This window comes from Vicugna pacos, chromosome 10 (genome assembly GCF_048564905.1).
Source record: "Vicugna pacos chromosome 10, VicPac4, whole genome shotgun sequence".
NCBI classification, from domain to species: Eukaryota; Metazoa; Chordata; class Mammalia; order Artiodactyla; family Camelidae; genus Vicugna; species Vicugna pacos.
Window position 1 is genome coordinate 31,237,799 of NC_132996.1, and position 27,187 is coordinate 31,264,985.

The 27,187-nt window shown below is 43.5% G+C and overlaps 1 protein-coding gene and 1 non-coding gene across 13 annotated transcripts in view; one reads left to right on the top strand and one right to left on the bottom strand.

Moving 5' to 3' along the window:
- Positions 1-27,187, top strand: part of SYT9 (synaptotagmin 9) — a 293,034-nt gene that overhangs the window by 152,798 nt on the left and 113,049 nt on the right. For 11 of the 12 annotated variants that reach the window (XR_012076565.1, XM_072969414.1, XM_072969415.1 and 8 more), the window contains one exon: positions 18,691-19,042. The exons of the other annotated variant lie outside the window; for it this stretch is intronic. Coding sequence is in view for 10 of the 11 variants with exons in the window: in XM_072969414.1 (XP_072825515.1) it covers positions 18,691-19,042 (352 nt within the window). In the remaining variant the exon portion in view is untranslated. The remainder of the gene's footprint in view (positions 1-18,690; positions 19,043-27,187) is intronic. 12 annotated transcript variants of the gene reach the window in all.
- On the bottom strand, positions 21,805-21,876 carry TRNAD-AUC (transfer RNA aspartic acid (anticodon AUC)). The gene has a single exon. It is a non-coding gene; the product is annotated as a tRNA-Asp (tRNA).

The following is a 27,187-nucleotide window of genomic DNA, read 5'->3' on the forward strand; positions in this document are numbered from 1 at the left end:
CCCCTCTGTTTTCTTAGTTTTATCTCTTGGGGGGCCTCCTAGATGAATCCTCTGTGTTTCCTACTTCCTCCACTGCTTCTTGTCTCTGCCCTAAATCCAACGTTGTCTTAGAAGGCAAATGTTGGCCACGGAATACTTATGTTTGGGTGAATCTTTTGTTCCCTTCTCCCATTTCTCATACTTTTTCCCCTCTACGAGCCTTTCACCATCTTTTTCCACATCTTCCCCCTCATCTGACTGTGGAGTTTGAACATTAAGAAACAAAAAGACCACAGAGTATGAGTTTCTTAGGCCAGTGGGTTATATTTCTACCTCCCCAAGGGACCAAGCTGTCTTAGTCCATTTAGGCTTCTATAAACAAGCCACTATAGACTGAATGGCTTAACAAACAGCAGAAATTTATTTCTTACAGTTCTGGAGGCTAGGAAGTTCAAGATCAATGTGCAGACAGATTCAGTGTGTGACAGTGGCCTGCTTACTCATAGAAGGTGCCTCCTCTCTGTGTTCTCATGTGAATCAAGGGTTGAGGAACATTGTGGGCCTCTTTTATAAGGAAACTAATCCCATTCTTGAGGGCTTTACCTCCTAATACCATCACACTGGGTGCTGATAGAATTTAAAATAGGAATTTGGCAGGGGGAGAGGGGAACACACTCAGTCTATAGCACAAGCTACTCCTAGACCCTATTTTAGGAGAATTTTGAAGCTAAAGATCAGGTGAGTTGCTGTCTCCTTTCAATGCCCATATTAATTTAATGGTTCTTTTTGTAAGTTCATGAGTGGAAGCTTCAGAATTCTCTGACCAACACTAGTCAGAAGGGGTTTTCACCAGAGTCCACTTAGTTCTTCTCAAGATAGCATTAAGCAATAATTGGATATAATTATGCACATTGGCTTCTCAGCCCACTGGTGGTGTGGTCTTTATCCTTAATTGTTCAAAGGTCTGAGAAGAAATCAAGTCATTCCCTCTCTTAGAAAGGGGTCAAGCTCCTCGTTCATAAACTTCTTCATCTTGAGATACCCTGCATCCTTATTTTATACCCTACTTGCTTAACAGTGATAATCTAATTGCAACTTTTTCTTTCTCATTTTGGGACATTGAGAACAGGCTCCCTTCTGGTTTCTAACATAGTATAAAGCAAAAAACATCCAGAAATTCCCAAGTTAGTATGCAAGTTATAAGGACAGTCAAACACCTTATGTTTTCATCCCATTTCCTTGTACATTTTTACAAGTTATTTATGGAAGTGGAATTGTTTAAGGGCTGATGTACCAAGTCTTCCAAGTGACACATAGCATCCATGTGATGGCAGCAGAAAGCAGCAGCATGATAGGCATGGCAGACGACTGAGCTTCTCCCTAGACCTAGTTCTGCAGGACTTTCAGGGTCCTTTTGACACAGACTCCCAGAGTCACAGCAGTGGAAGTCCACATGTGACTGTTAGGGCCCTGGGAAACCCTGGGGAGGACCTCAGGTTCTGTGGTGGTGATTCACCATCTGAAGTACTTTGGCAGAAGAGTTGAGAGGGACTGTGACCTGCCTAGTGTTGGTGTTCAGTAAAGCTATGGAATCACTTCTTAAAAACCTAACTCTTCATCAGTCTTCCCTTTGCTTAGTAATTCTCTTGTATTTTTATGATAATAATGTCTCATCCTATCTGCAAGTTTCGAAACTTCTTATTTCTGTTTCATTTATTATTACCCCAAATATCTCCCTGAACATCACCAACTCCATATGCCTAGATGGATATACTTTAGCATTTTTAGATGTAGATTTGTTGTATCATCAGCCTTTCCCTGCCAGGGGATAGGAAGGACCCTTGTCATTCCACTTCTTGTGTTTCCTGTGAGTCTCCTGTGGGGGATATGGTGGAGAATAACATCCCACCTAAATTGAGCCACTTCCTTTGGCTCTGCTATCTTTCAGCTGAGTCTACTGCTTTTGTCATCCCTCTAGTCCTTAATTGCTGTTCTTGCTGTTTCTCTCCTCCAGTGCTGTCCGGAGCGTTCTCCTTGCCTTGGCTTCCTGCTAGTCTTTGCTCTGCCCCTAGGCTCCTGCGTGGTCTACTGCTAGTGATCTAGCCTCAATTTCTTCCACCCCTTTAAGTGTGGAAACCTTGCCCTCTCTACTGTTGCTGTTTGGAGTCTCCATTAATCCTGTATCCAGTGCTCACATTTTTGGTCTTTTGGGAAACACTTTCCCTATCTCAAGCCCAGCTGGTATAGAGTGTCTCGTGGCAATGCTGCTGGGACCCCTAGTGGTACAGGATGCTGCTGAGCGCCCAGAAAAGTAGGTGAAGTTCTGTGCATCCTCAGGAGAGCGCATTGACGTCCAGAATCAGAGGACCTGGAGGTCGTTAGTAGAAAACCTGTGTGTAGCCTCTTTTCCTACTTCAGTCTCCAAAGCATCATTTGGGAAGTGCCGGACTCTCCTCTTTTCCCAGTGTCTGCATAGCAGCCTGCCTGTGCTCTCTGGCTGTGATCGTCTCCGCTTCTTTTCTGCGTTCCCAGGAGCAGAGGGCAGGGGAAGAAGAGAATGGGAGGTTATTGTGTATAGGGATAGCATTTCAGTACGGGATGATGACAAAGACCTCCAGATGGACAGTGACGAAAGCTGCACAACAGTATGATTGTACTGACGGCACTGAACTGTACACTCAAAAATAGCTAAAATGGTCACTTTTATGTTATGTGGATTTTTACCCCGATTAAAAAACAGTGAAAAGAGAAACCTACCTGGTTTAAAGAGAAGTGAGGATTGCAGGAATGTTTTAGGAAAAACCATCAGTGCTTAATCATCGCTGTGGCTTTGTCCATGGCCAAGAGGCAGAACTTCTGTGACTCGTGGAGAGGGCAGGCCTAAAGAGAACACTTCTGAGAAGAGTTGGTGTTCCTTGTATCTTCCAGTTAGAGTTAAGAGTAATTTGTTTTGAAATCTAAAGGTTTTTTTTCTTCTTTATTGTCAATGCTCTTTAGAACACTTACTGTTTCTTGGTCTTGGACCAGTATTTTAATCATTCTGGTGATGAATTAATGCCAGTTTTCTATGCATGACTACTGATGATGATCAGCTATTGAAAAGAAACCATCTTCATTTCAGTAGCGTGAAATATTTACAGAAAGGAAACTGACTTAAAAACATACTTTTTAGAAAATTGATGGTTAAGTACAGAGACACAAAAGCCTGTGCTTTTAATCAGTTGTCGATAGTCTGAGCCTGATCATCCTTGTAGCATAGGCAGATCCATTACCTGGGGGTACGTTAGGATTTAAAGTACAGAAGTCCAAGCCAGCAAGAGGTTACATGTTGAAAGAGAGTGTGTGTCTCTGGTCATGGACCAAGGTTCAAGCCAGACAGAAGAGAAAAAGAATAGGGAAGAGTTTGAACCAGGAGCCCACTTTCTGTTCTGACTTGAAGCAGCCTTGTGGCTTAGAACTGTTTCTCAGGAGCGGTATTTCTGGGGTTAATACTGGCCATAGAAGCAAGACTATGGAGAGAGCCTCCGACTGTAAGAGCGTCTCCTGAAAATTTAGTTTCCCTGGCACACTCTGAACAGATCGGTCTACTCCCAATTACATGATGTCTTCATAAAGGCAGCTCAAGATGATGTGTTGTAAAGTTAATTTAATAAACAAAGCCTGTCTGCAGCGCCTATGGTCCTTCCACCCACTGCGCGGCCTCCATGGAGTCTTAAATGTTCAGAGAAGCATCAAATATTGTATTATTTTCAATCACGGTGAAAAGGTAATCATAACGCTCACTCTCTATGTACTTAAACATACAGCTTCTTTGGCATTTTCTTTTCCTGAAGCACATTTTTTAGTGGATATAAATAGGGAAAGATACATAGCTTTAGACTTTATCATTCATTAAATGTTGAGCACCTCATGTGTGCTAGATATCATGCTTGCTTGTAGAGTATACTTTGGATATAAAATGTCTCTCATTTCAAGAACATGAGATCTGGAAAGATCCTTCCATCTCAAAGCATCTCATTTTGTATGTTACGAAACTCAGGCCCAGATATGAGTTCAGGTTTCCCAAGGTTACACAGGTGGGTTACACAGGCAGGGACTAGAGAATACAGAATCGAAAATGAGGCATTCTGTAGAGAATCAGTCTGGGTCCCAGTGGAAACATGCAGCTTGGTCGAATTAGGTAATTTGAGAAAGGCTCACTCCAGGGGCTCTTTACAAAGGCATGATTATCAGGATTCGGGGCAACCAATGAGGGGTAGTGCAGTCCTCCAGGGCTCATAAACGTGGGAGCCATTGCCACCCAGAGGCCTAAAAGAGCCCGGAAAAGAGCTGTGGCTTTCAACAGGGGGACACACGCAACATGGTGACCCAGCAGGAGGAAAGCTGGAGGAATAAATACTGTAACTTCATTCTCCTCCCACTCTTTAATTTCCCATTAGGACTCCTATTGGCCAAAGGCAAGGGAACCCCTTGATATATATTCCCCTATAGGTGAGTCTCCATGGCCCAAAGCAGGGTGCAGAGGGAAGGAGGGCAGATTTGGAGTGGTAAGTGGAAGATGCACAACGCATAGTTGCCTGCTAGATGACGGTATGCATCGGGCGTCCAAATGTTAGGACAGAAGTTCATCAGATTTTGGAAGAAAGTCTGACTCTGATACTAAGGTCGTCACATCCAAACGCTATATAATTTGAATATAAGGTTTTTAAATGTTTTAATTTGAAAGAGAAAATACTGTTCTAATCGCTGAAACGCTTAGAACTCAACAGCCTGAAGATACACAAAATGCACTGGCCCGTTGCCTCTGGCAGCTCACCAGGGCTCACCAGGACCTGTGGTCCTTCTTCCAAGAATTATTGGGAGACTCTAGGGAGCGTCTTACATGTGTTTAAAGACAAGTCTCCACCCAGACTCCGGGTCATTTCCTCATATATCCTGTCTCTTGCCGAACTCTTGTGCTATGAAAAAAATATCCCCTGTGTAACTCTCTTTGTGCTGATAGGAGCCTGGCAGCTCTCTGCCCTTACCTGTACGGGCACAGCTAGCAGAGGGCATACACACAGGACTGCTGTCCACCAGGCCGCGCGTGTACGGGTCGAGGCCCTGTCTTGCAGGTGTCCAGCTGTGCCTGAGAAAGAGTCGGGAGAGAGAGTCTGTTTAATTCCAGGGTCCAGAGCAGTAACAGACTTCCCAGTGCTGCAGTATGTCCCATGCAGGAGGACGGATAGCAGATAGAAAGGAAGAGTAGGGCCGCCCTGAGCTGTCTAGTTGAGTGACCCACTTCCCCTCTAAGTGGAGCAGGAAGAGGTAGGAGAAATGACCAGGAACATTTCAGGAAAATAGGGAAGAATTCCCACCCTGACATTACATGTTGCTTTATGAGATTTGTTTCTAAATAGTGGTTCACAAAACTGGTTGTCAGCAACCTTATGATCTTGTCCCATGGGTTAGAGGTTAGGTTTAAACACTAACTGGATCAAAGCAAGACCAGATCTAACATGGGAAAAGACTCTGATTGACAGAGCTTGGAAAGGAGTCCTGTGGGAGGTGTGAATTCTTAGGCCAGTGCAGCAGCACTAGGCCTAAAAAGAATTTCAAGCAACACTACTTGAAAGCACTATGACACGCTTTTATACATATGCAAGTGCACCTAATTTCCAAAAGAACTAGGCAGGGAGGAACTTTTCCCCCCAGTTTAGAGGTTAGAAATGGCCTCTAAAGAGAAGAGGTTGCAGGGAGCCCAGAGTGTCTTCACAGGTAACAGAGCTGGAATTCCACTGCTGGGTCCATACCTCAGAACTGAAAGCAAGGTCTCAGATATTTGTCCACCCATAGTCACAGCAGCACTAGTCATTATACCCAAAGGTGGAAGCAACCCAAATGTCCATCTGTGGATGAATGGGTGAAGAAAATGTAGTATATACTACAGAGAAGTATTATTCAGCCTTAAAAAGGAAAGGGATTCTGATACATACTGCAACGTGGATACAACCTTGAAGACATTATGCTAAGTGAAACAGGCCAGTCACAGTAAGATAAATGCTGTGTGATTTCATTCGTATGAGGTACTTAGAGAAGTCAAATTGATGGATAAAGTAGAATGGTGGTCCGCATGGGGATGGGGGCAGGGTCGCCAGAGGGGAATTGTTTAATGGGTATAGAATGTCATTTCTGCAAAATGAGAAAGTTCTGGAGACTGGCTGCACCACCACATAAATGAGCACTACTGAACTATACACTCAAAAAATGCTTAAAATGGTAAATTTTATCTTATGTATATTTTACCACAAATAATTTTTTTGGGAAAAGAAAAGTCATAGAGTTGGGCTCCAGGTTTCTAGGTGCCCACTCCCATCCCCCTCCACTGGTGGGTGGCCTGGGGCTCCCATTCCTCCTACAGACACAGCAAGGAAGTTTGCTGACCTCTTTGGCCTGTACCCGGTCCCCACATGTTCTGGAGATTTGTTTCATGATGTTCTTTTCAGGCAAAAAGTCCCCATTGTATGAAACCTTCCATGTCAGATTTTCCATTATTTCGCACACCTGAGTCCCACGCAAGCCACAGTCCCATGATACAGAAAATACTGTAGATTTCTCAGGCACTTCCAATGAAGCTCAGTTGGCGGTAAAATATTTTCTTAAGTAGATTTTTTTTTCCAATTCAGTAATTTCTGTAGAGAATAAAAAGAGAATGGAAACCCAGTAGGTAAACCTGATGATTGTTCCCAAGCCTTCCTGTTATGCAAACAGCAGGGGCCCAGGTGCAACAGGATCGGGAGGTCAGGGATTATGGTCACAGGAGCCAACACACAGCTCTTAGTGTTTGCAGCTTTAGCCGCCGTGCAGCCTCAGCCACCCCTGCCCTGTGTGGCCCAGGCGGAGCAGGTAATGGCAGTGTCAAGAGGAGCTGGTCACACTGATGAGGCTGCACTTTGCAAATAGAAGGTGCCGCAGAAAGTGTTCTCTCATTGCTAATTTTAGGCCAGCTGCTGTGTTAACACAGGCAGAATCTTCTGGGCAGCCTTCTGAGGCAAAGATCTGAGGGCCTGTGTGGTCAGGCCACTCAAGATGGCTGTTCTCTTGCTCACTCTTGTACACTCCCTGCTCGGCCAGTGCCTGCTTCACCTACATCTACTCACATAACTGCCCTTCCTATCTGCTTGCCCCAGGCCCCAGCTGATGATTATTCTCATTAGCTTATCAAAGGAGTGATGAGGGGCGTGCCCCTTTGCTGGTTTCCCTGGTAACCGATGAGCCAACCTGATGTCAGTTCCCCCTATAACGAGTAACCTCCCCCTGCTCCCAGAAGTGAAGGCTGCAGCCACGTCCTGCCTGCCCTCCACCGCATGCAGTGGGGAGTCGCTCCAGGTCCTTGCTGCAGACTTGTAAGCTCCCCTTGTCCATTAAACCCTTGATGTCTCTGTTGCTGACTCCGGGCTCTTCCTTCGGTCTTGAAGCTGGGCAAGTACAGGCTTAGCATGCCTGCGTCCGGGGTGCAGCCCACAGGGCCAGAGATACAGTATGCTACCAAATATGCTCCTCTCTCTATGTCAATTGCAGGAAAACACAGTTGATATCATTTACCAATTACTATGCCCTACCAGTCCACGGGCTTCTTAGAATTAAAGCAGGAGAGTGCTCTGTTTACCTGGCTCAGTACCTTAATAACGGTATGGCCCCGTGGGCCCAAGTTGATGCTCCTTAATCCTTGCAGTTTGCACTGTGAGCCAGTATTTTTCCATGAGCTAAGAGAACCTCATGTCTGCTGCAAGAATGAAAAGCAGGAATGACCCTAAAACGTAGCCTCCTGTTGGATGGCACCCATTGGCTTCTGGTCACTAATAGGAATGACTGCAATGGCTTTAGCCCTAGATAGACATTGCTGTGAACTTAAGGTCATTTGGCAAGTTCAGAAACACCACAGAAGGTGAGAGCCACATCTAGGCCCTTTATGACAGATGAGGAAGACCATAGAGGGGCAGTGATTTACCGAAGGTCACAAAATATGAATGGTGGCAAAGCTCGTCCTAGAGCCCTTGGAACATGCCAGGTCTTTCCTGGGGCCTCCAAGGTGCAGTTGAGCAGGTGGTGCCCTGTGCAACACGGAGGCCGTACACAGAAGCCCTGGCCTTCCTTTCTCCTGGTGAAGTCTTTTGACCACATGCCCAAGTGACCTGGATTTGGCCTTCGTGTAAGAGAAGTGTTTGTAAGTAGGACTTGGCTCACTTCTGTTTTGTGGGAAGCCTTCTCTGAACCCCAGATTGGGTTACTTATCCCTCACTTCTGGCTTTTAGTAGCACTCTGCAAATTGTAAGTAGCATTACTGAAAGGTCAGTGGTTCCTTGAGGGCAAGATCTAGTCTTGTTAATTTGGTACGCCTGGTTTGGCCCTTAGCAAATACCAGGTACTCAGTAGGAGCACGTTCTCTTGTACTCAGTAATTCAGCTCAGTGACGTCATTTGGTGCCTAATGTCTGCTTGTCAGCCCTCTTCATAAAGCTGCAAGAAGCCTCACTGTTTATTAACCACAGTGACCACTTCTTGGCAGTAAGAACAAGTCTGGATATGGAGTGGCTGAATCCTGAGACACCTCATGAAAAAATACAAACAAAAAAACCCCCCAATAACTTACATTTATTGAGTGCCAATACCTTTCTGAGTACTCAGTGCAACTCCAAGTGGTTAATAGTAGTATTATCGTGACGTCGCTGTGAGGAAACAGGATACTGAGAGATTTATCATCTGTTGCACAAACTGATGTTGGGCTGCAGACCTTGACTGTGATTTCTAGAACCTGTGTCCCTAACTACTATGCTGTGGTGCCCACAGTGCAATTAAAGAACGAGGTCTCTGCAAGGTCACATTTTCCAAACAACTAAAGTTCAATCATTTTAACACCATAGCATCTAGTTTCGGCCTAAAGTCTCTTACATGCTTCTTATCCAAGATAAGGGTCACCATTCAGAACCCTCTGGGTTGCTAGGTGTGTTTGGGGCTAAGTTCCCTTCACTAGATAACTCCAGAATTCTGTGAATTTTTTCCATGCAATTTTATTGTAGTTATTATTACCTTTTAAAATTGCAAAGTAATACATGCTCATTGTATTACATTTTAAAAATACAGAAAATAAAGTATTCAAATGAAAGCGTCATGGTCACATGGAAGGGGTTGTTGATGAGGGAATTCTGACATAGCCTGTTCTAGATGGTCCCTAAGGTTTCTTATACAGTGTTTCCACCTTGGTTCAGTTCCCTGAAACACCTAACATCATCATCAGGGCTGTCTGGTCTTGCCTGTTTCCTCTGTCTAATTACATTACCCCTTTCCCTACAAGGCACCCTGTTCTCCATGGCCTGATTGTCTTAACTAAATTTCCCAGTGTTGTCTTTATTAAGCCCCCAAGACACAATTGCTTTAGGATTAGGAAAGTGCCTTGTGTTCTGAACCACTGTATGTGTATATTAATGTTTACTCAGCCTAGTTTACTCGGTGTTATCTATAGACCATGAGCATCAGATTAATCTGAGATGCTTGTTAAAAATGGAGATTAAGGGACTCTCACTGAAGACCTATTAAGTAAGAATGTCTGAGATTGAAGTCAGAAATCAACATTTTTCCCCAACTAAACATGTTTCGGGTTTTATTTTTTTTTGTTAGAAAATTGTCAAACATATTCAAAAGTAGAGAAAAAATATAATAAACTCCATGAACTCATTTTTCAGTCTCAACAATTATTAATCCAGGGTCAATCTTGTTTCATCTAGAATTTGAAGCAAATTCCAGACATCATGTCATTTGAATGTTTCCATACATATCTATACAACATAACCACAGTACAATGATCATATCAAAAAGTAATTAACAGTAATCTCTAATATCATTACATTTCTAGTCCAGATTTTCTCTGTCTCCTAAATGTTTCTTAATTGTGTGGTGTTTCAGATGCTGAATCACGTAATTGGTGATGTTGCTTTTTTTTCTATGTTAAGTGGGGTATTGGGAACCAGTTCCATAGCCACTTCTGGCAACTTTACAAAACGTCTTACATGCATTTTGGCTATTTACTTTACCTTACCCCTGACTTCATTTTCATTTTACTTTTATTCTTCTTTGGCCCTGATTTCCTCACAAAGTTTCTCCTTCTGTGCTGTGTATATTTTTAAAGCTGCCTGAAATTCTTTTGCAAAAAGGTAAGTCAAATGTTAATGGACGTGGCAGTGAAGATCTTGAGCCACTTGCCTTTCTTCATTTTGCACCTTTCTTTTAAACTGGTTATTTCATCCCCATTTCTGACCATGAATTTCCTCTCCTTTTTTATGTCCCAGCCACCTCAGTCTCAGTGTTCAGCACCACTCTTCCAGCTTTGGTTTTTGTTTTTTGTTTTTTGTTTTTTTTTGTTTTTGCTTCCCTCCTCAATTGTGATTCCGAGTTTCCTTTGCCTGCCCTGGAAACATCATGATTCATTCTGAGCATGCGCCCTGTCTCTTCTGTGTCGTCATGGTAAGTTTCCTTTGGCTGTGAGAGGACTAGCCACAGACACCAAATCTTTAGGTTTCAACATAATCCCTGTGAAAATTCCAGTTCTCTGGGACAACACGAGGTTGGGAGAGCCCTTGAAAGGAGAGCTCAGAATAGGAAGGCTGGAGTGGGTATCAAAAATATCTATTTTCCGGTTTTGCCCTGAGCTATATTTGTTTCTGTAAGAAATAGAGATGGGGCAGGACTGACATTCCAAGGACTAGGACAGTGGTTCCCAGTCTCTGGTGCCTTATTTATCCACGACAAAGTTCTCACAACTCTAAAGCGAATTGACAAAATAAGGAGAGTATAGTGGTTTTATTCATAAAGCTCACTATAGTATTTTAAAGAAATGGCATTTGTTTCTGGTGCTAAAACATCCTTTCTTGTATGAAATAAGCATGATAGTAAAGCACTGTATATTTAAAAATCAGTATTAGCAAAGTAGAAAGTTGATAGCCTGGGCCAGTCTCCTCATATTTTGTTCATGAGTCTTAAAGTCTGAACACAGATGAGTAGACAAGGATGGATGTCTTTTATAGGTTTGACTTGGAAGGAAGACCATGCTGGGAAACTGAGATGATCATTATTGTAGTGATTGTCATGGTTTTCATTCCTTCAGTCCTCGCAACCCAAGGAGCAGGGTTAAGCAAGGACTGTTTTCAGAAATGTTTTGGGATTTCAGAGCCAAGTTCACCTGAATGTGCTAACCCACATATACTTCATATACTACAGCAGCTTAAAAATGTTTTTCATTTTTTCCTCAGTAATACTTGGTCTTTGTAAAAAGTTATTATAGAAGTGAAAATCCCTTCTAATTTCATCCCAGCAGAAATGGCTTGCTTTATCTTTACATGGTTTTCAGTGTAAAAATAATTTTAGCATAAAAACATCAATATATATAGTACAGTGTATAAAAATATTGAATCACTGTGCTGTATATCTGAAACTAGTGTAAATATTGTAAATCAACTATACTTCAATTTAAAAAACCCATCCATATATACACATCTATCAACTATAGACAACATCTCTTGTTCCCTCATGTTGGAAGGCAACCTGTAACCTTTCCTTCAGTTTTTTTCTTCCTACCTCTTAATTTTTGACATCTTTTCTATCAATTTTAAATTGTCAAAGTTGAAAACATTTCCATTCTATTCAGTAACCAAACTTATGTCCTCCATGCTTTGTCTATGGCTTGGTTCTAAGAGTTGAGAATCAATAAATGTTGTCTATGTTATTATGAACATAAAATTTTTTTTAGTGCAGAGTCAAGAGGTATATAAGAAAAATAATACTAAGGTTATTTTTTCCTTTTCTTAAAAAAATTTCCTCCTGGAATGCCTAATTTCTCTCTCTTTGTTTTCTTTAAAATACTCTTTGAAGACAATTAATGATATCATTAAGAAATAAACTCTTTATCTTGTCATTTATATTTTATCAAATCCTCTTTATCTGAGGAGGACACCTTTCCAGAACCCAGGCTTCTGCTCCAGGCTGGACTGGCTCCCCTCCAGGCCTGCAACTCAGCTCTCTGGTTGGGGTTTTCTTCCACTGACCTTCTGAGGGGAGTGCAGTCTTTCCTGTGCACTTTGTCTTCTTCTGACCTCATACATTCATCCTCAAGTAACTTCCTTTGATAGATGCCTGGAAAGTAATCTTTCTGACTTACTGTAAGTCTGAAAATGGCTTTCTGAGCCCTCACACTTCCTTGATAGTGTGTTTGGGTACAGAATTCTAACTTGATCATAATTTTTCCTCAGAAGTTTGCAAGTATTGTTCCATTAGTTAGTGTTTTTTAAATTAAGTCCAATGTCAGTATAGTTCTGATTGCTTTGTGTTCATATTATGTTTGTCTTTTAAGCTTTTGTGATTTTCTCTGATTTCCATGTTAGGAAACTTCACAATAATGTGCATAAGGTAGAGTTATTTTATTGTAGGTATTCAGTGGACTCCTAACAATATGTCCTTCAATTCTAGGGAATCAAAAATTTTTGATGATCCTTACCTTCATTTTCTCTGTCATAACCTTCTGGAAAACTTAGATAGTAGACCTCCTGAATACATACTCTGTATCTCATAACTTTTGCTTTAATTTCCTGAATCTCTGGTTCATACTCAGGTAGATGTTCCTTTACTTTTACCCTCTCTTGAATTTTTTATTCATTTTAGCCATCAGGTTTTTTTTTTTCTTAGAAGATTATCTTCTCCATTCTAGTAGTTTACTCTTGTTGTATGGAGGGAATACATGAAAATTCCCTTCATAATTTCCAATGTGGAAATTTCCTGTGAATGAAATGTTTCAAAAGTTTCTATTTCCTCCCTGATTTATCTCTATTTTCTCTGGGAACATCTTTGTTGTTGTTGTTGTTGCTTCTATAGGTTGCTGTTGCTCTAAGATTTCTGTATATGGCTGGTGATTCTTTGTAGCTTCGTCGTACTTAAGAATGAGGCAGTAGAAAAGCTGACCACAGGGATGTATCTGTGAGTGACATTCTAACAGCCAAGATTTACTTTAGGGGGATTACGAGAGCTTCCATTTTTTGCAAGAACATGGAGAATTCTGCTCTTGGGCATTGATTCTCCTATTAGTCGCCTTGGTTTCTCCCTAGACAGTTTGGACAATATTTGGTGAAGATTTTCAGTCACTGCCCATGTTTTCAGCTCAACATATTAGTCTTAGCTGCCACCATATTGGAAATATCTGACTCCTGAGCCTCTTTTGAGTTTAATGGGCCAGGTTGCCTGCCCCTCAAGTCTACCCCACTCTGCATTTTTGGGGGGCCTATGGCATCCTCTACCACACCTCCGTTCACATACTGTCTTCCAAGAAAAAAAAAATTAAAACCTTTTTGCTGATTATCTAATGCTGTTTTCTTTATGATTGTGAGTTTATACTTTATATTTGTTTCAGAATATTTATGGGGGGGGTCTCAGGAAGGAGAGGATATATATACATAAATATATATGCATATGCACCATTATGAATCACAGTCTTCCTTAATTATTTTATATACGTATTTGCACCTATATTCCTTACCAACATCAAGTTGAAGTATCTGTCATCTCTCCCTGCTAACAATGTAGGACATTTAATTTGGTTTTACTTCCTTCCTCCTTTCATTTCCCATGTTTTGTTGAAATTGTTGGAATTTAAGTGTATGTATTTATCATTACTTGCTCTTTTAAGTGTTTTTTTCCTTACAGTTTCGTTAAACTTTATAACCTCAAAACCAGCAATTATTCAGATTTAATATACTTTTTCCTGTTTTCTTTGCTTATCACCAGTTCTTGTGATCCATGGGATGTAAGTATATATCTTATCTAGAAAGCCCTTGGGTTCTCTATTCTGACGTAAATTTTTATTTGTTGGTTTGAAGAATTTCCGCAGGTTTATGCAGGAGAGGCTACATGAATGGTGTATTTTCTGAGTCATTGGTGACTGAAAATGCTTTTCCTCTCCTCTGATGATAATGTGGCTGGCTGTGGAATTCTCAGCCTACAAGCTCCTCTTAGTCAGATCAGGTGACATCTTTCAGGGGTGTCTAATTCTGGTTACTACCCAGCCATGCTTCTCCTTCTTCACCACTATTTTAAACATCTCACTGAGTAAATGAATTAATTTACCTCTCTCAAGTGTCATTTATTCTGATGGTCCAGCTCAGTTAGCTTCTTTCAAGTAGCTGAGTTGGCCCATTGGTCCCATGATTTTGTTGTTGTCGTCATTCGTTTATATGTTCTTCCTGTCCCTTCATGGTTCAACAGGGCAACTACCGTTCCTCTGTCCATATGCAGTATAGGTGCTGAAGCTTTGTGCTCATTGGGCAATAATATTCGCCATTCCAGAACAGTCTTCAGGCTTGCAGGGATCCCTTGGAGTCATAGGTATCCAACTGGGGTGTCTGCCAGATCTAAGGGTATCATGGTGTCTTGTCTGGTGTCTAGGGATGTTGCTGCAGTACATCATGTCCTGTGGCGAGGGCTGGTGGCCAGCAGAAGAGGGTTCTGATGATCAGGCCTGATTGCAGGGCACCCTGGTCTATAATCTTCCCTGGAAGGATGGCCTCCATGGCAGCTCTGGGTAGAGTTTCATGCAGTCACCCTCAACCAGCAATACCTCTGGGGATCTGGATCAGAACTGAGTTACCATTTGCCTCCTTTTCATCCCCAAATCACCACCTGGTGATTTTCTTTGCTCTTGGACAGAAGGACCAGTTTATACTTTCCCTATTCTTCAGAAAAATAATCTTTAGAATTATAATCTTTGATGTCACTATTTACTATTTTTAAATTTTATTATAAAATATACCATAATTGCCAAAGAATATATATATTGAATACTTGTAGTTTAAAGATCAACCATAAAACAAGTGGCCATGTACCTACCACCTAACTTAAGCAATAATTCCTTCTCTTAGTAAAGCTATTTTGTGATTCTAAGTGAATTCTCCCTCTCCCTTTCCTGAGGCCGTGGTCTGAGGTGGGTGGTATGTATGGACTTCATGATTCTGCCCCAGCTTTCTAGCACTTCTCTCTGGAAAAGGAGAGGAAAGTTCAAATGGAGTGTCTCGGGGGGCACCCTGAGCTGTCTGCAAACAGAAGTCCTGATGATTATGCTTAGTGGATGGCGTGGCTGTGTGGGTCACTGTTGGCTTCTCCTGCCAGGTGCTCCCTGGCCTCCTCCTACCGACATGGCGCTTTTGTGTGAATGAAAGAAAAGCCCTCTCTTGCCATTTGCCAGACATTTTCAGTCGTAACTCTATACACAAACATCTTTTGTGACTATGAGTGTGACCAGCAGCTCCTGGAGTTTACAGGACACACCCTTGACTCACAGTAAACATAGGGTGGTAACAGGGCTCTCCGGTGGGCTTCATCAGACATACACTGAATGCCTGCTATGAGCCAGGCACTCTTTTAGATGCTTGGGATTCAATACTGAGCAACAGACAAGACCCCTGCTCTCCTGGATCCCCCAGGATGGGACTTGGGAGCAAGGTGTTTTTTGAGTGTGAGAGCTGGGAGTCAGCTAACTAGCTAGAGTCGTTCTTGAACTGTTTCAGGGCCTTGTGGTTACTGGAAGAAGTGGGCCCAGGATTTACTTTATTTAGGGTGTTATCTCTACCAAGTAAATCCTGCGGGGCTGTGTTGTACCAAGCCAGTGAGTTCAGAGTTCAGGTGAGATTCTAAGTGCAGGGTGACCATACATCCTGGTTTGCTCTGGACAGTCCTGGGTACAATCTCTCACTGATAGGATTATTGATACCCCCTTTTTTCCCTCTTAGAACTGTCCTAGCCTTGGACAATAAATTATATGGTCACATGTATTAGTCAACTTTTTGCGATGGTAACAAACACCTTCGAAATCTTGGTGGCTTAAATGAAATACTAACTATTTAGTGTTTTGAGGGTGTGGGGGGCAGGTAATTAGGTTTGTTTGTTTAATGTAGGTACTGGAGATCGAACCCAGGACCTCATGCATACTAAGCACATGCTCTACCACTGAGCTCTACCCACAGCCCCCACCCCAAACTCTTTGGGTTTTGCTTATGGATCTGTGGATCAGTTATTGCCCTGCCTCAGCCTGTGTGTCAGGTTTAAGTTTGCTTCTCACTCTGGGCTTTGGGCCTGTGCCACAAGTCTTCCTTTATGGCACCCAGGCTAAAATATCAAGACCTTATTTAAGACCTCTTCTTTTCACAGCAGAAGGTGGGAGCCTAAGAGTCCTGTGGTCCAAGGTGGCATGGGCCATGTCCACTCATATTTCATTGACCAGAGCAAGTTAGGTGGCCAAGGCCAACATCAGGGGATTGGGATTTAAGCTCCTCCCATAATTATCACGTCACACTTCTAAAACATTCTGCCTTCCGATGTACTTCTCCTGCCTTTGTCAGTGGTCTCCCAGTGGTGTCTGTGTCAAAACGGTGCTGAAGTGATTAACAGGATATAGGGAAGGGGTTTTACCTCTGGACTAAAGAGTGTGTAACGGGATTGCACTGTGTTGTGGAGCTTGTTTTGTTTTTAGATTTCATTGGAGGGGGTAGGGATTGATGTTTGCCGTGGCAGCCTGATTAACTGGGCTGGGGTCTCCTCCTTCCCTGAGCCCTCAGGAATACTATCTGTCATAGAAGTTTTTATCAGTAAATTTTCCATCCTGCTGTGTGAGCTGTGGTCAAACCATCCATCCTCTCCCTTCTTCGTACTGGGGCTCCATGAGGTATGATGTTCTGTGCGCTTTACTCTGCCCTCGCTGACTCTGCTCCCTATCTGCCATCCCCGCCCTTTTTCACTCTGCACTTGGGATTTTTAATTTTTATTTTTCCCTTAGTGTCCCTTCATTTGCCTATGTTAAATGTTCGGCACCAATTGGCTTTTCCTTTCAAACAATTTCAGAAATTCCTCACTGTTACTGGATCACTGATAAATTGATATTACCTGTCCTTGCTTTCCATAGTTATATAGTTTGCTTCTCCCATTTCAGTGATATTTGAGGAGAGAAATGGGATAAGCCAAGATTTTGAGCTCGTTTACCCATGTTGAAACTGGAACCCCCCCCATGATTTCAAACAGAGACATAAATTGTTTTGCCACAAGGGCAAAGATTCGTTGGGAGGCATAGAGGAGATACATTAGATCCATCAGCAGCCCTGGTAGCTGGCTTTCTGTCCAGAGCAATCTTTTCATGAAAAATTGTTTGATCATTTCATAAGAATGATAAGTACCTTCAGAGTCATGTTGAAAAGCACATGGACACTAGGTGGTCAGCTTGACTCAGGAGTAAGTGACTTGCAGGAAGGCTTCATGTGCACACTGAGCAGAGATGAAGGCTGTCTCATGTTGTGGATTGTTGTCATGCTGCAGATAGTTGAAACTGTGACTGTTAAGTATGATTCCTCATTTTCCCTGTCACTAGAATATGAGTCTGTGAAGGTGTAGAGTGTGTCTATCACATTCCCCATTGCATCTCCGAAGCCTGGCACAGCCCCTGGCATGTAATGGGCATTCAGAAAACTTTGGCTGAAGCAATGCAAATATTAATGATGGATAGTGAAAACAGATCCTGGGAGAGAATCCTTGAGGTTCCTGGGGGTAATGGAGCCCAGTAAAGCAGGTAGGGGTGTCCTTTAAAGGGAGGAGTTGATAGCACCACAGTTGATGCTATCAACTGAGGTTGATGCCTTAGCCCCCCTGGCTCTCCTGTAGGGTGGGGCGGAAGCCTGGAGGGGTTTGGCCATTGTTCTGAGAGTTAGGAACACAGCCACTAGACAGTGCACTGCCATGGACCCTCACTGAGGTCGTGGGGCTGTGGTCCATGTAGCAGACGCTATCGTTGCCCCCAGATTCCTTCTCCCTCACCATTTGAACACGTGCCTGCTGACCTCCAAGGCCAGCCCCTGCATTTATTTGAAATGTGGGAATTTTCTGGCCACAGAAGCTAACTTTGCCACGCATGCTGTAGGTTGGAAATGCCCCTGGAGAACTACCCTCAAATCAAGGTGTAGAGTGTGGAGCCTCCCCAGCAGCTTAACCTCTGGTCCCCCACTGTGGTAACTAACTTGATAAAACCGCCTTTACTGACCTTCCATACTCCCCTGGGTCACTTCCCTATTCTCCCTACTCTTCTGTACTCTCCTACCTGGATGACTTCCCTTCTCCTCTGCCTGGATCACTTCCCTTCTCCCCTACCTGGATCACATCCCTATTCCCCTACCTGGATCACTTCCCTACTCCTATACCTGGATTTTAATTTCTCTTATTTTAAAAAGGTGTTAGTTAAATAATGTGTTACTTGAATAATTCCCAAATTATATCATACAGCTCTCTGAGATGACAGGGGAATTTTTAAGGGTAGTTGAAACCGCCCTGCTCCCAGAATGTCATTGATTTATATTGCAGAGGACTAGGGTCTCGGTTGACATGCAGGGCATTCCTAGTCCCCTAAATACTCCCTGTCTCTTGCTGTTGCAGCCTGTTTATTATTTCTAAACATGCCTGCGTGTTACCTCATCTGCACTTGTGTCTGAGTCCTCACTGTCCCTGTCACAGAGTCGGGTGACCCAGCAGCATCTCCAGCCTGGCCTTCCACTGTCACTCCTGAGGGACAGACGGATGAGAGATTATTCTGCCCGCACCGTGCAGTGGGTGGGCACGGGAGGAGCAATCACACTGACCTTTGATCTTTGCTTCTTTGCAGATATCTCAGTGAGCCTGCTGACCCTCGTGGTCACTGCCTGTGGCCTTGCTCTCTTTGGCGTTTCTCTCTTCGTGTCTTGGAAACTCTGCTGGGTTCCATGGCGAGAACGAGGCCTGTTCTCTGGTAGCAAAGAAAACAACCAGGAGCCTCTTAACTACACGGACACAGAGACCAATGAGCAGGAGAACAGTGAGGGCTTCCTAGACCCTCCCACTCCTTGTGCAGACGCCTCCATGAAGATCAGCCACACCTCCCCTGACCTTCCCCACTCTACCCAGTCTGGGGACCAGGAGAACTGTGCTCATGGCGTCCGCATCCAGCGCCAAGTCACAGAGCCAACCTCATCGGCTCGGTCAGTAACGCCCCTTTCCTCTCTAAATACAAGGCAAGCAATGCCCCGTCCCCTTCTCTTGGTGGCAGTGGCATTGATCAGCCAAGGAGCCTGTGACCTTGCTCACGTCCATTCAGTATCAGAGACGCAAAATGGAAAATTTGATACTTCCTATACTCCCTTAGGTTCCTGAGTGCTGCATAGTCTCTGCTTAGTTCATGACAATAATAGTTAACATTGCTAAGACTTACCGTATCAAGTGTTATCTAAGAACTTTATATTTTATTATGGTTCACAACTTTGTGTGAGACAGATCCTATTCTCATTTTCATCTTGTAGAAGAAGCAACTTGAGCCAAGGAAATTTAGAAATAAAGTCATATATGGGTAAGCACCCAGGTCCAGATTTGAGCTCTGGCTCAACCAACACCAGAGCCTGAGTTTTTACTCCCTCTTCTGTGCTGCCCTCCTAGTGTTACCAAGTTTATTCCCGGTGCCTCTGACCTAGCCTGGCTGTCACACACAGGCTCTCTTTAGACTCCACACAGTAGCTGGAGGACTTTGTCCATCTCCAGCCTTTGCATGGTCTACAGAGGTGCCCAGGCCTAGGGTCGCTCTCTTTCCATGGGCTGGATGCTTTGTGCTCTCGTGTAGTAGAAAAATGATATAGTGCAGTGATAGAAAGCAAGGGCTCTGGGCTCCAGCGAACTAGCTCTAGCTACATGTGTCATGTTGGACACGTTATTTAACCTTCGTCTGTTTCTGTTTTCCTCTTGTGTGAGAGAGGAATGGTGATAGGTGGTTTTAAGAATGAAGTGATAATGTGTGCGTCATGTGCTCTGCACAGGTCTGTGCCTGGTATGTTCCCCACCACGTGGGCTGCCATGTTGCCTTCAGTACTGTGGTTCTTATCCTCATTATCATCAAGACATGCCCCCCCCAAGACCCAGATGCATAAAGGTGGCTTTGAGGTTAAATAGCCAGTTCTGAATCACTGGATATAAAAATTCTCTCTCAATAAGAGACTTCAGGAAGAGAGACTCAGAAAGCAGCTTTCATTAAAATGGAAATATTTGCTTGAGTGATAGCTAGAGGTCTAGCGTGTGCTGTTATTTGGAAAGTACAAGTACAGTGTGTGGTTATTTTTTTTAATCTTTTTAAAATTTGTTCCCTAGAAATAGAAATAAGATTTTACCCTTTTTTTATGTTAATCAAGTTTATCCTAGAGGCTTTGCTCATTCACGTTAAGTGGGATGGAATATGACAGTTTATAATTTAATTTTTTCAGAAACCTATTTTAGCATCATTTCCAAGTCTGAATCAAAGAGCTTTACCTAAAATATTCCTCTGTGAGGAAATGGATGGTTGTTTGCCATTTGATTTAGAAGAAATCCTCAGATTTTATCATTAGAATTTCTCTTTAGAATTAAGACTTAAATATAACTGGAGCTCCGTTGGATGCTGCCGTGGAGTTTGTGCAGTGGTGCGGACTCATAATGAAATCCTTTCAGTGCTTCAGAAACTAGGCCCTTCAGATGGAATCTCCATTGGGATTGTCTTCCACTTGGCCTTATTCTGTGTGTTAATTTTTCTGATCTGGGTTCCATCAGTACAGAGTGATAGTACTGTGTTTTTATTAGATTCTAGAACAAGACTGCCATAATTCTAATGAATTGGCAGCAGTCATATCACTATAATTGTTAGTCTTATTCTAGAAAAGTTTATAAGTAACCTGCATATCAAGAAATAGATTTCATTTGAAAATAAAGACTGTAGATATCTTCACCACTAATTTGTGGAAACTGGGTAGAAGGAAAAAAATTAAAAGAGAGAGTGAAGGAATTGTCCCTGTAAAAATGCATTTTACATTTAGATGTATTTTGGTTTTGAAGTCATGCAACTAAATGATCTCTTCTGATGGCCAAAATCAAGTGTAATAATATTTGACTACTATAAGAAAACTAAACTCTTTCCAGCTGCATTTGACCTAATACTGATGATTTGCATCGTTATGCATTTCAAACATTCTTATGCAAATTACTGCTGATCTAGTTTTATGGGTTGTGTCTGGAAATATGTATCTTTGACTCATGGTCTTATAATAGGAAGGGTGTGGTCTTCCAATTCTTTAGAGTTGTGTTCTATTATAAACACACACACATACACACATAAAACCTTTTTTTACTGACAAAATTGGGAAAATTAATGAAATTTCCTTGATGCTCCAGAACATTTTTAACATTCTTTTCTTACCATATCTGGGGATGGGGGAAAGTATTCTTTGCTGAGTTGGCTCTAAGCAGTCTGCTCTGCTAGTCCTTATTTCTTCTTTACTTTCTCGCTGCTGTCACTTTCTTTCTTCCTACTTCCGTCCTGCGGCTGTTATCACTTGTCCTAAAGTTCCCAGGACACCTTCTTGGCCCCAACCATACCAAGCTTAGCCTCCCAGTTGAGGGCCTCCCCACTGTCATTGTGATTGGCACAGCTTCTGCTGCGGCGTTTGCACTGGAAATCCTGCCCTCCCCTGGCCTCTGCAGCGTGGATCCACGGGGCTCCTACCCCTGCCTTTTGGAATGTCCGGGAGATGAGCTTTGCTTCATCTTCTAAGATTGTTTCCGGTCAGGACAACTTTCTGTTCTTCCAAGATCAAGCACATTAGCATTCTGTTTCTAGTGAGCCTAGTTACTGTTGGAATCCTCCAAAATTCCTATTAATTCCGTTTGATTTGGATGAAGTCCCTATTTTGGGGGGAGGGGGATAATTAGGTTTATTAATTTATTTTAATGAAGGTACTGGGAATTGAACTCAGGACCGCACACATGATAGGCCGGCACTCTACCACTGAGCTATACCCTCCCCACTGGATGAAATCTCTTTTATATAATGACTTAATATGCTGGGCACATGGATTTTTTTCCAGAATTTTTCAATTCCAGAACATTTTAAAGGTTTTTACTCCAAATATATGAAAATCCCTGGATCCTCAAAATAGAAGGAACCTTGAAAGACCATCTCATCCATTTCCTGATTCATGTCCCAAGATGAACGTTCTATCTGTGCTTTTAAGTCTTCTCAGGTTTTCTTTGTAACACTTTGGTTTTATAAAAATTTCAATTATCACACCACAGACTCCTGATCAGGTCTGTGAAGGCCCTGTGTAGTGCTGCCACAGTCTGCTTCTGTCACCTGTCGGCCACCTGTTGGCCTCACCTCCCAGCTAGTGCCACCATGTAGCACAGCCCAGGGGACACCAGTAATGTGGACTCAGTTAAGAGGCTTCACCTGAAAAAGCTCATCACTCCGGCTCCACCGTCCTCTCTCTTGGTTGCTTCAGGATCCCCGCCTCTTTCTGCCCTCACACATGCTGTTCCCTCAGCCTGGAATGCTTTTCCTTTCCCTTTGTCGTGTCTGACTCCTTTCAGCCTTAATGGCCCAGCTAAAATGTCCCCTCCTCATAGGCCTTCCTGACCGCCTGTCTGCAGTATGTATTCTTTCCTCCGTTCCCTCCTGCTCTTTACTGTCTCACATGTAGCCTTACTTTCACTCTTGATAGGATTAAAATCTATTTCTGACTCTACGATTGTATGTTTATTGCCTCTGCCCCCTTGTAGGCTATGAGTTCTGTGAGCTCAAAGACCACATCAGCTTTATTTCTCCCTAAATATCTAACCCCTAGTGCAGCCTCGGGCACACAGTGGAATTTTTCCATGAATGACTGACAGAGTACATGCGTCAGTATCAGGCCACTTTTCTCGTGTTCTGCTGACGAAAGTGGCAAAGCACCAAAAGTTTAAACTGAGCCGTGCCTATAATGGTGTGAAGCTGGTGGAAGGTCCCTTGTCCCAGGTCTCACGTTCACTAAAAGCCTTATGTTTAGACTTTTGAACTTATCTCTGTACTGAACAATCTGTAGAGTCACAGAAATACTCTGACAGAATTGAAGATCATTTGAGTCTTCTAAATTTGAGGCCAATTACTGGCCACACCTCCACTAAGTGGTGCACTAGGATTAAATGTTGTAATTACTCGATGGATATCACAGTTTTATTAAGCTATATGTGTTGTGTGTGGGGAGCATTGGTTAGGTGTAAACACTTAAAACGTACTTTTTTGAATTACTCATTTAGTTATTTCTTGAGATTTAATAAACTGACAGCTTCAAAAATGGAAGTTGCCTAGATCTCTCTTAACTTCCATGAAACCCTGAAACCAGGTGTAAATGTATGTTTTCTCTACTGGGATTTAATTATCAGAAACTTTTATGTCCATGGCATTCATATATTTACTCTAGACACATGTATTAAACATTTGCTCTGTGCAAAGCTCGATATTATGTGCTAGTAATAAAGATAGAGGAAAGATATAGCCCTGGGTCTTGAAAGGCCCACAATCTAGTTGGGGAAATATACAAGAAAAGCACCAATTACACACATCAAAGTGCTCAAATTGTTTTTAGACGATTAATCTGGCAAGAGTGTGTCAGATGTGTGGGATGGGGTGGGTACCCATTAGAGGCAGCCAGTTCAGGCCTGTGATGATGAGGACCTGAAGTCAGTTGAAAGCAGTGGGAATGGAAAGAGGCATGAGATGTGAGCTATTTTAGAGAAAATGTTGGTCGACATAGGGTTATTTTAGTAATGGGGGATAAACTATTTGAATATGACACCAAGGTGTCCTGTCCTGTCTGTTTAACTTGGGAGGGAATGGGAGAAACAGGGCATGCTTTTCATTTGACCACACCTCTCCACTGGCCAAGGCCTGACGCCCACATCTCCATTATATCACTCACCCTAGAAGCCTCTGAATCCCAGAACGAGAATTCCTCAGATTTCCATTTCCTCCTGCCCTTGTAGTCAGTTAACTGCACTTGTCTGTCTGCGACTGCCCCTTCTGTGTCTGCTTATAGTTAGGAACAACCCTCTTTCCTCTCCATCACCAGGGAAGATTCCAAGAAGGGAAACAGAGTCCCACTTCTTCCAAACTTCCCACTGTTTCTGGACTTCCCTGTCTTGACTTGAACTTCGTAAAGAGACTCGTGATGATTCTGAAATCACCATTTGCTTCTCTTTCCTCTCTATGGACCTCAAAGCCTTATCAACACTGGTGCCCCAAACCAGAGAAGGGATAGGCCAAGTTTCACCTCTGAGGTGGGGTCCCTGAGATGAGGGAGGGCAGAAGAGTGTACATTTGTCCATGTTTGCAGAGGAAACCCAGCTGTGAGAGGCATGCCAGAGATTCTGGGCTCGGAATCTTATACAGAACCTGGACTGGAAGATGTGGGCATTTGTGAGGTGAGAGCTGCTGGGGCAGGAGGGCTGAAGATCCCATCCTGCTCAAGAGCTGGGAGCCGAGAGGAAGACTTTGTTAATTTCCCTGTTCAGGTCTAGAGCATCAGCTGGGAGGCCGAGAAGTACAAGACCAGGTTAAGTAGGCAGGCTCAACTCAAGTACCATCTCATCTGTGACAGTCTCCCTCTCTCTGACCTCTGGTCAGTTCCTGTCCCTCTCTGCCCTGATTTACACTTAGTGTATGACTGTCTCATCATCCCTGGCTAAGCATTCCCTTGAAGGCGGTGACTAGGCTCTGCCTCTCTGTGCCTTTCACCCTAGCTGACCCCTTGCTGTACACATTCAAATTTGTTGAGTTACAGTAATGTCCTCTTTCTGAAGATCCAGTGGAGGTAATTGGCTTTTTGGGTAACAAGACTTTGTTCAGGTAACAAGATGGTTCAGGTAACAAGACTTTGTTGGGACTCAAATTAGGACACTGGAAGGGATTAAATCAAATTTGAGGAGAAGTGAGGAGGAAAGCCTTCTGCACATGAGCACCTGACTCTCCTAACCCTTGGCTGCAACTCAGCACGGCTCAGATACCTTCAGGCATGAAAGTTTTTGAATTTGATGTAGGAAATCTGCTTTATTTGGTTGGTCATCTTTGAAATTTGGCTTTCTCCAGGCTCTGGTCTCCCAGCTCTGGTCTGGGATGGCCAGCTCCAGCTATGACATTTTCATTCCTGCCTGTTTCACGACCAGGAAAATGACCACCTCCTGCCCTGAGCAGGGATGGGAGGTGGAGGATGCTGCGAGCTCCAGCCCCAAGGCCAGCTTCTCTAAGACTGTGTTAAGTAGTACTTGCTTACCGAGGACACCCTCTCTCAATGTTCCTTCTCAGCCCCCATCCTTGGGGCCCCCCTCTCCATCCATTCATTGTGCCCATTAAGTCCTGAAAATACCCAGATACAGGAGCTCCCCAGACCTACTCAGGGGACTGTCTGCTTCAGACACAGACCCCTCCTTGCCAGACTCACTCAGTGGCATTAAATTCTAGACCCTTACCCTGGGGAGCTATAGTTTACAGCACTCAGGTCCACCTCCACTGACCATTTCCAAACCCCTCATCTGGGGGAGGGGAGCTCAGGTCACCATATTCTGCTTTGTATCTTTCCTCTCTCCTACTTTGGACTTGCTGTTTCTTCCCGCCTCTATTTGAGTAGCCTAGGGGAGCCATGGGGTATTGATTTTTCCATTTCCTCTACCTCATCTTCTCCTTCATGTCCCTGGGGCGGCCTCCCTGCTCTCCTTTCTCATTTCTCAGCCCAGAGATCTGCAGAGGTGATGCGGGGGTGGGGGGTGCTGGGGGGCTATGAGTTCCCCTGGTTCTCGGGCTGCTCTGAGCTTCTCTGCTCTCTGCCCCCAGCTCCAGTCATCGCCCACTCTCTCCTGGAATGAGAACTATCGTGGGCTGTTACAGTCTTTGCCATCTGCTTTAAGCCACTACCTTACAGTTGGTTTCAACTGGTTTCCCAGTAGTAAGTGCGATTTTGAATGAGGTGAACAGGGTTGGGAATGAAACTGGTCGTGTAAAAACATTTGCGTAGATGATATATTCATGTCTGTGCTTGATTTTTGAAAAGAATCTTCAGCTCTGTTGGCATTTTGAATGGAGGCCTCCTGTACAGCTGGGTTCTGAGGGGCTGGGATCTTGCTTTGGTCTTTGAAGTACAAATGTCTCCGTAATGCCCTCCCCAGCCCACCCCCTCTACCCTCTGGCAATCCGTTGTGCTTAGAAGAGCAGAGCAAGCAGGACTTATTTCTCTCCAGATTTCATGTCTAAGAAAGTGTACAAGTAAAACAGAATATGTTCCATTGCCCAGCAGCCAAGTTCATATCTTTTGAATTAAAATTTACATGGCAGGCTTAGTCCTACAGATGAGGGATGAGACAAAATGTTGCTGGGATGAATTTAAAGCCAGGACTCAAATACGTCAAAGATAGGTTGTTATGCACAGCGAGTCTGCTCAGCAGCCACCTTGGGGGAAAGTGAGAGCAGAGTGTCAGGGGTTGGCGCTGGTGTAGACACAGGTCCAGTGTTCTGTCGTGGACATTGGTGCTGAGAAGGTGTATCTAGTGGGTCTCAAAGGTGCCTTTCAGTGTTTAAACTGCACTGCTAATTAGGTAGTGCCCAGAATGACCCATCATAGGTGGGAGCTGAGTCCAGACTCAAGTAGGGCCCTTGTTTGAATCCAGCCTGGAAAGAAAAATCAACAACAGAGGAAGGAAGAGCTGGTATCAGCTGCTTATGGCCTCTGCACAGGGCTGGCTCCGTGCGGCTGCCTGCCAGACCTTTCTGCCCAGAGATCCTAATAGAGCAAGATTAAAGCTCTATTCTGGCATCACAAAGGTTCAACATCTAGATGAGGGACTGACCTGGCTGCACTAGCACAGAAAGCCAGTTTTAGGTGCCTAACAGCATCCCCTAACTATTCCTCACCCCTTGAAAAATCACAAGATACAGAGAGAACTTCAGGTGGTGGGTTTCTCTGTTAAAAGTTAACATCTCACAGCAGACACTTTCAGACCACATCATTTCTGCACGTATGGGAATGTGTGTACCTGGGTGTGTTTGCGGTGGACTGTTGGCTGTGACAGATGCAAATGACAGCTCTGTGATTGTGCTCTCATTGTACCACGTGGATGATTAGCAGTCAGGAGGGAATTTTAGGATGATAAGGATTGTTCAGCCTAACAACATCTATATGACAAAGGAGAATAATTTCAAACATGTTTTGAGGTCTGTTAATCCCATTTTTACATCTTTATTTCATAAAGTAGTCTTAAGAAAGGAAAAGAAGACAAACTCAAATGTTCACTCTGCCTCTCCAACTATT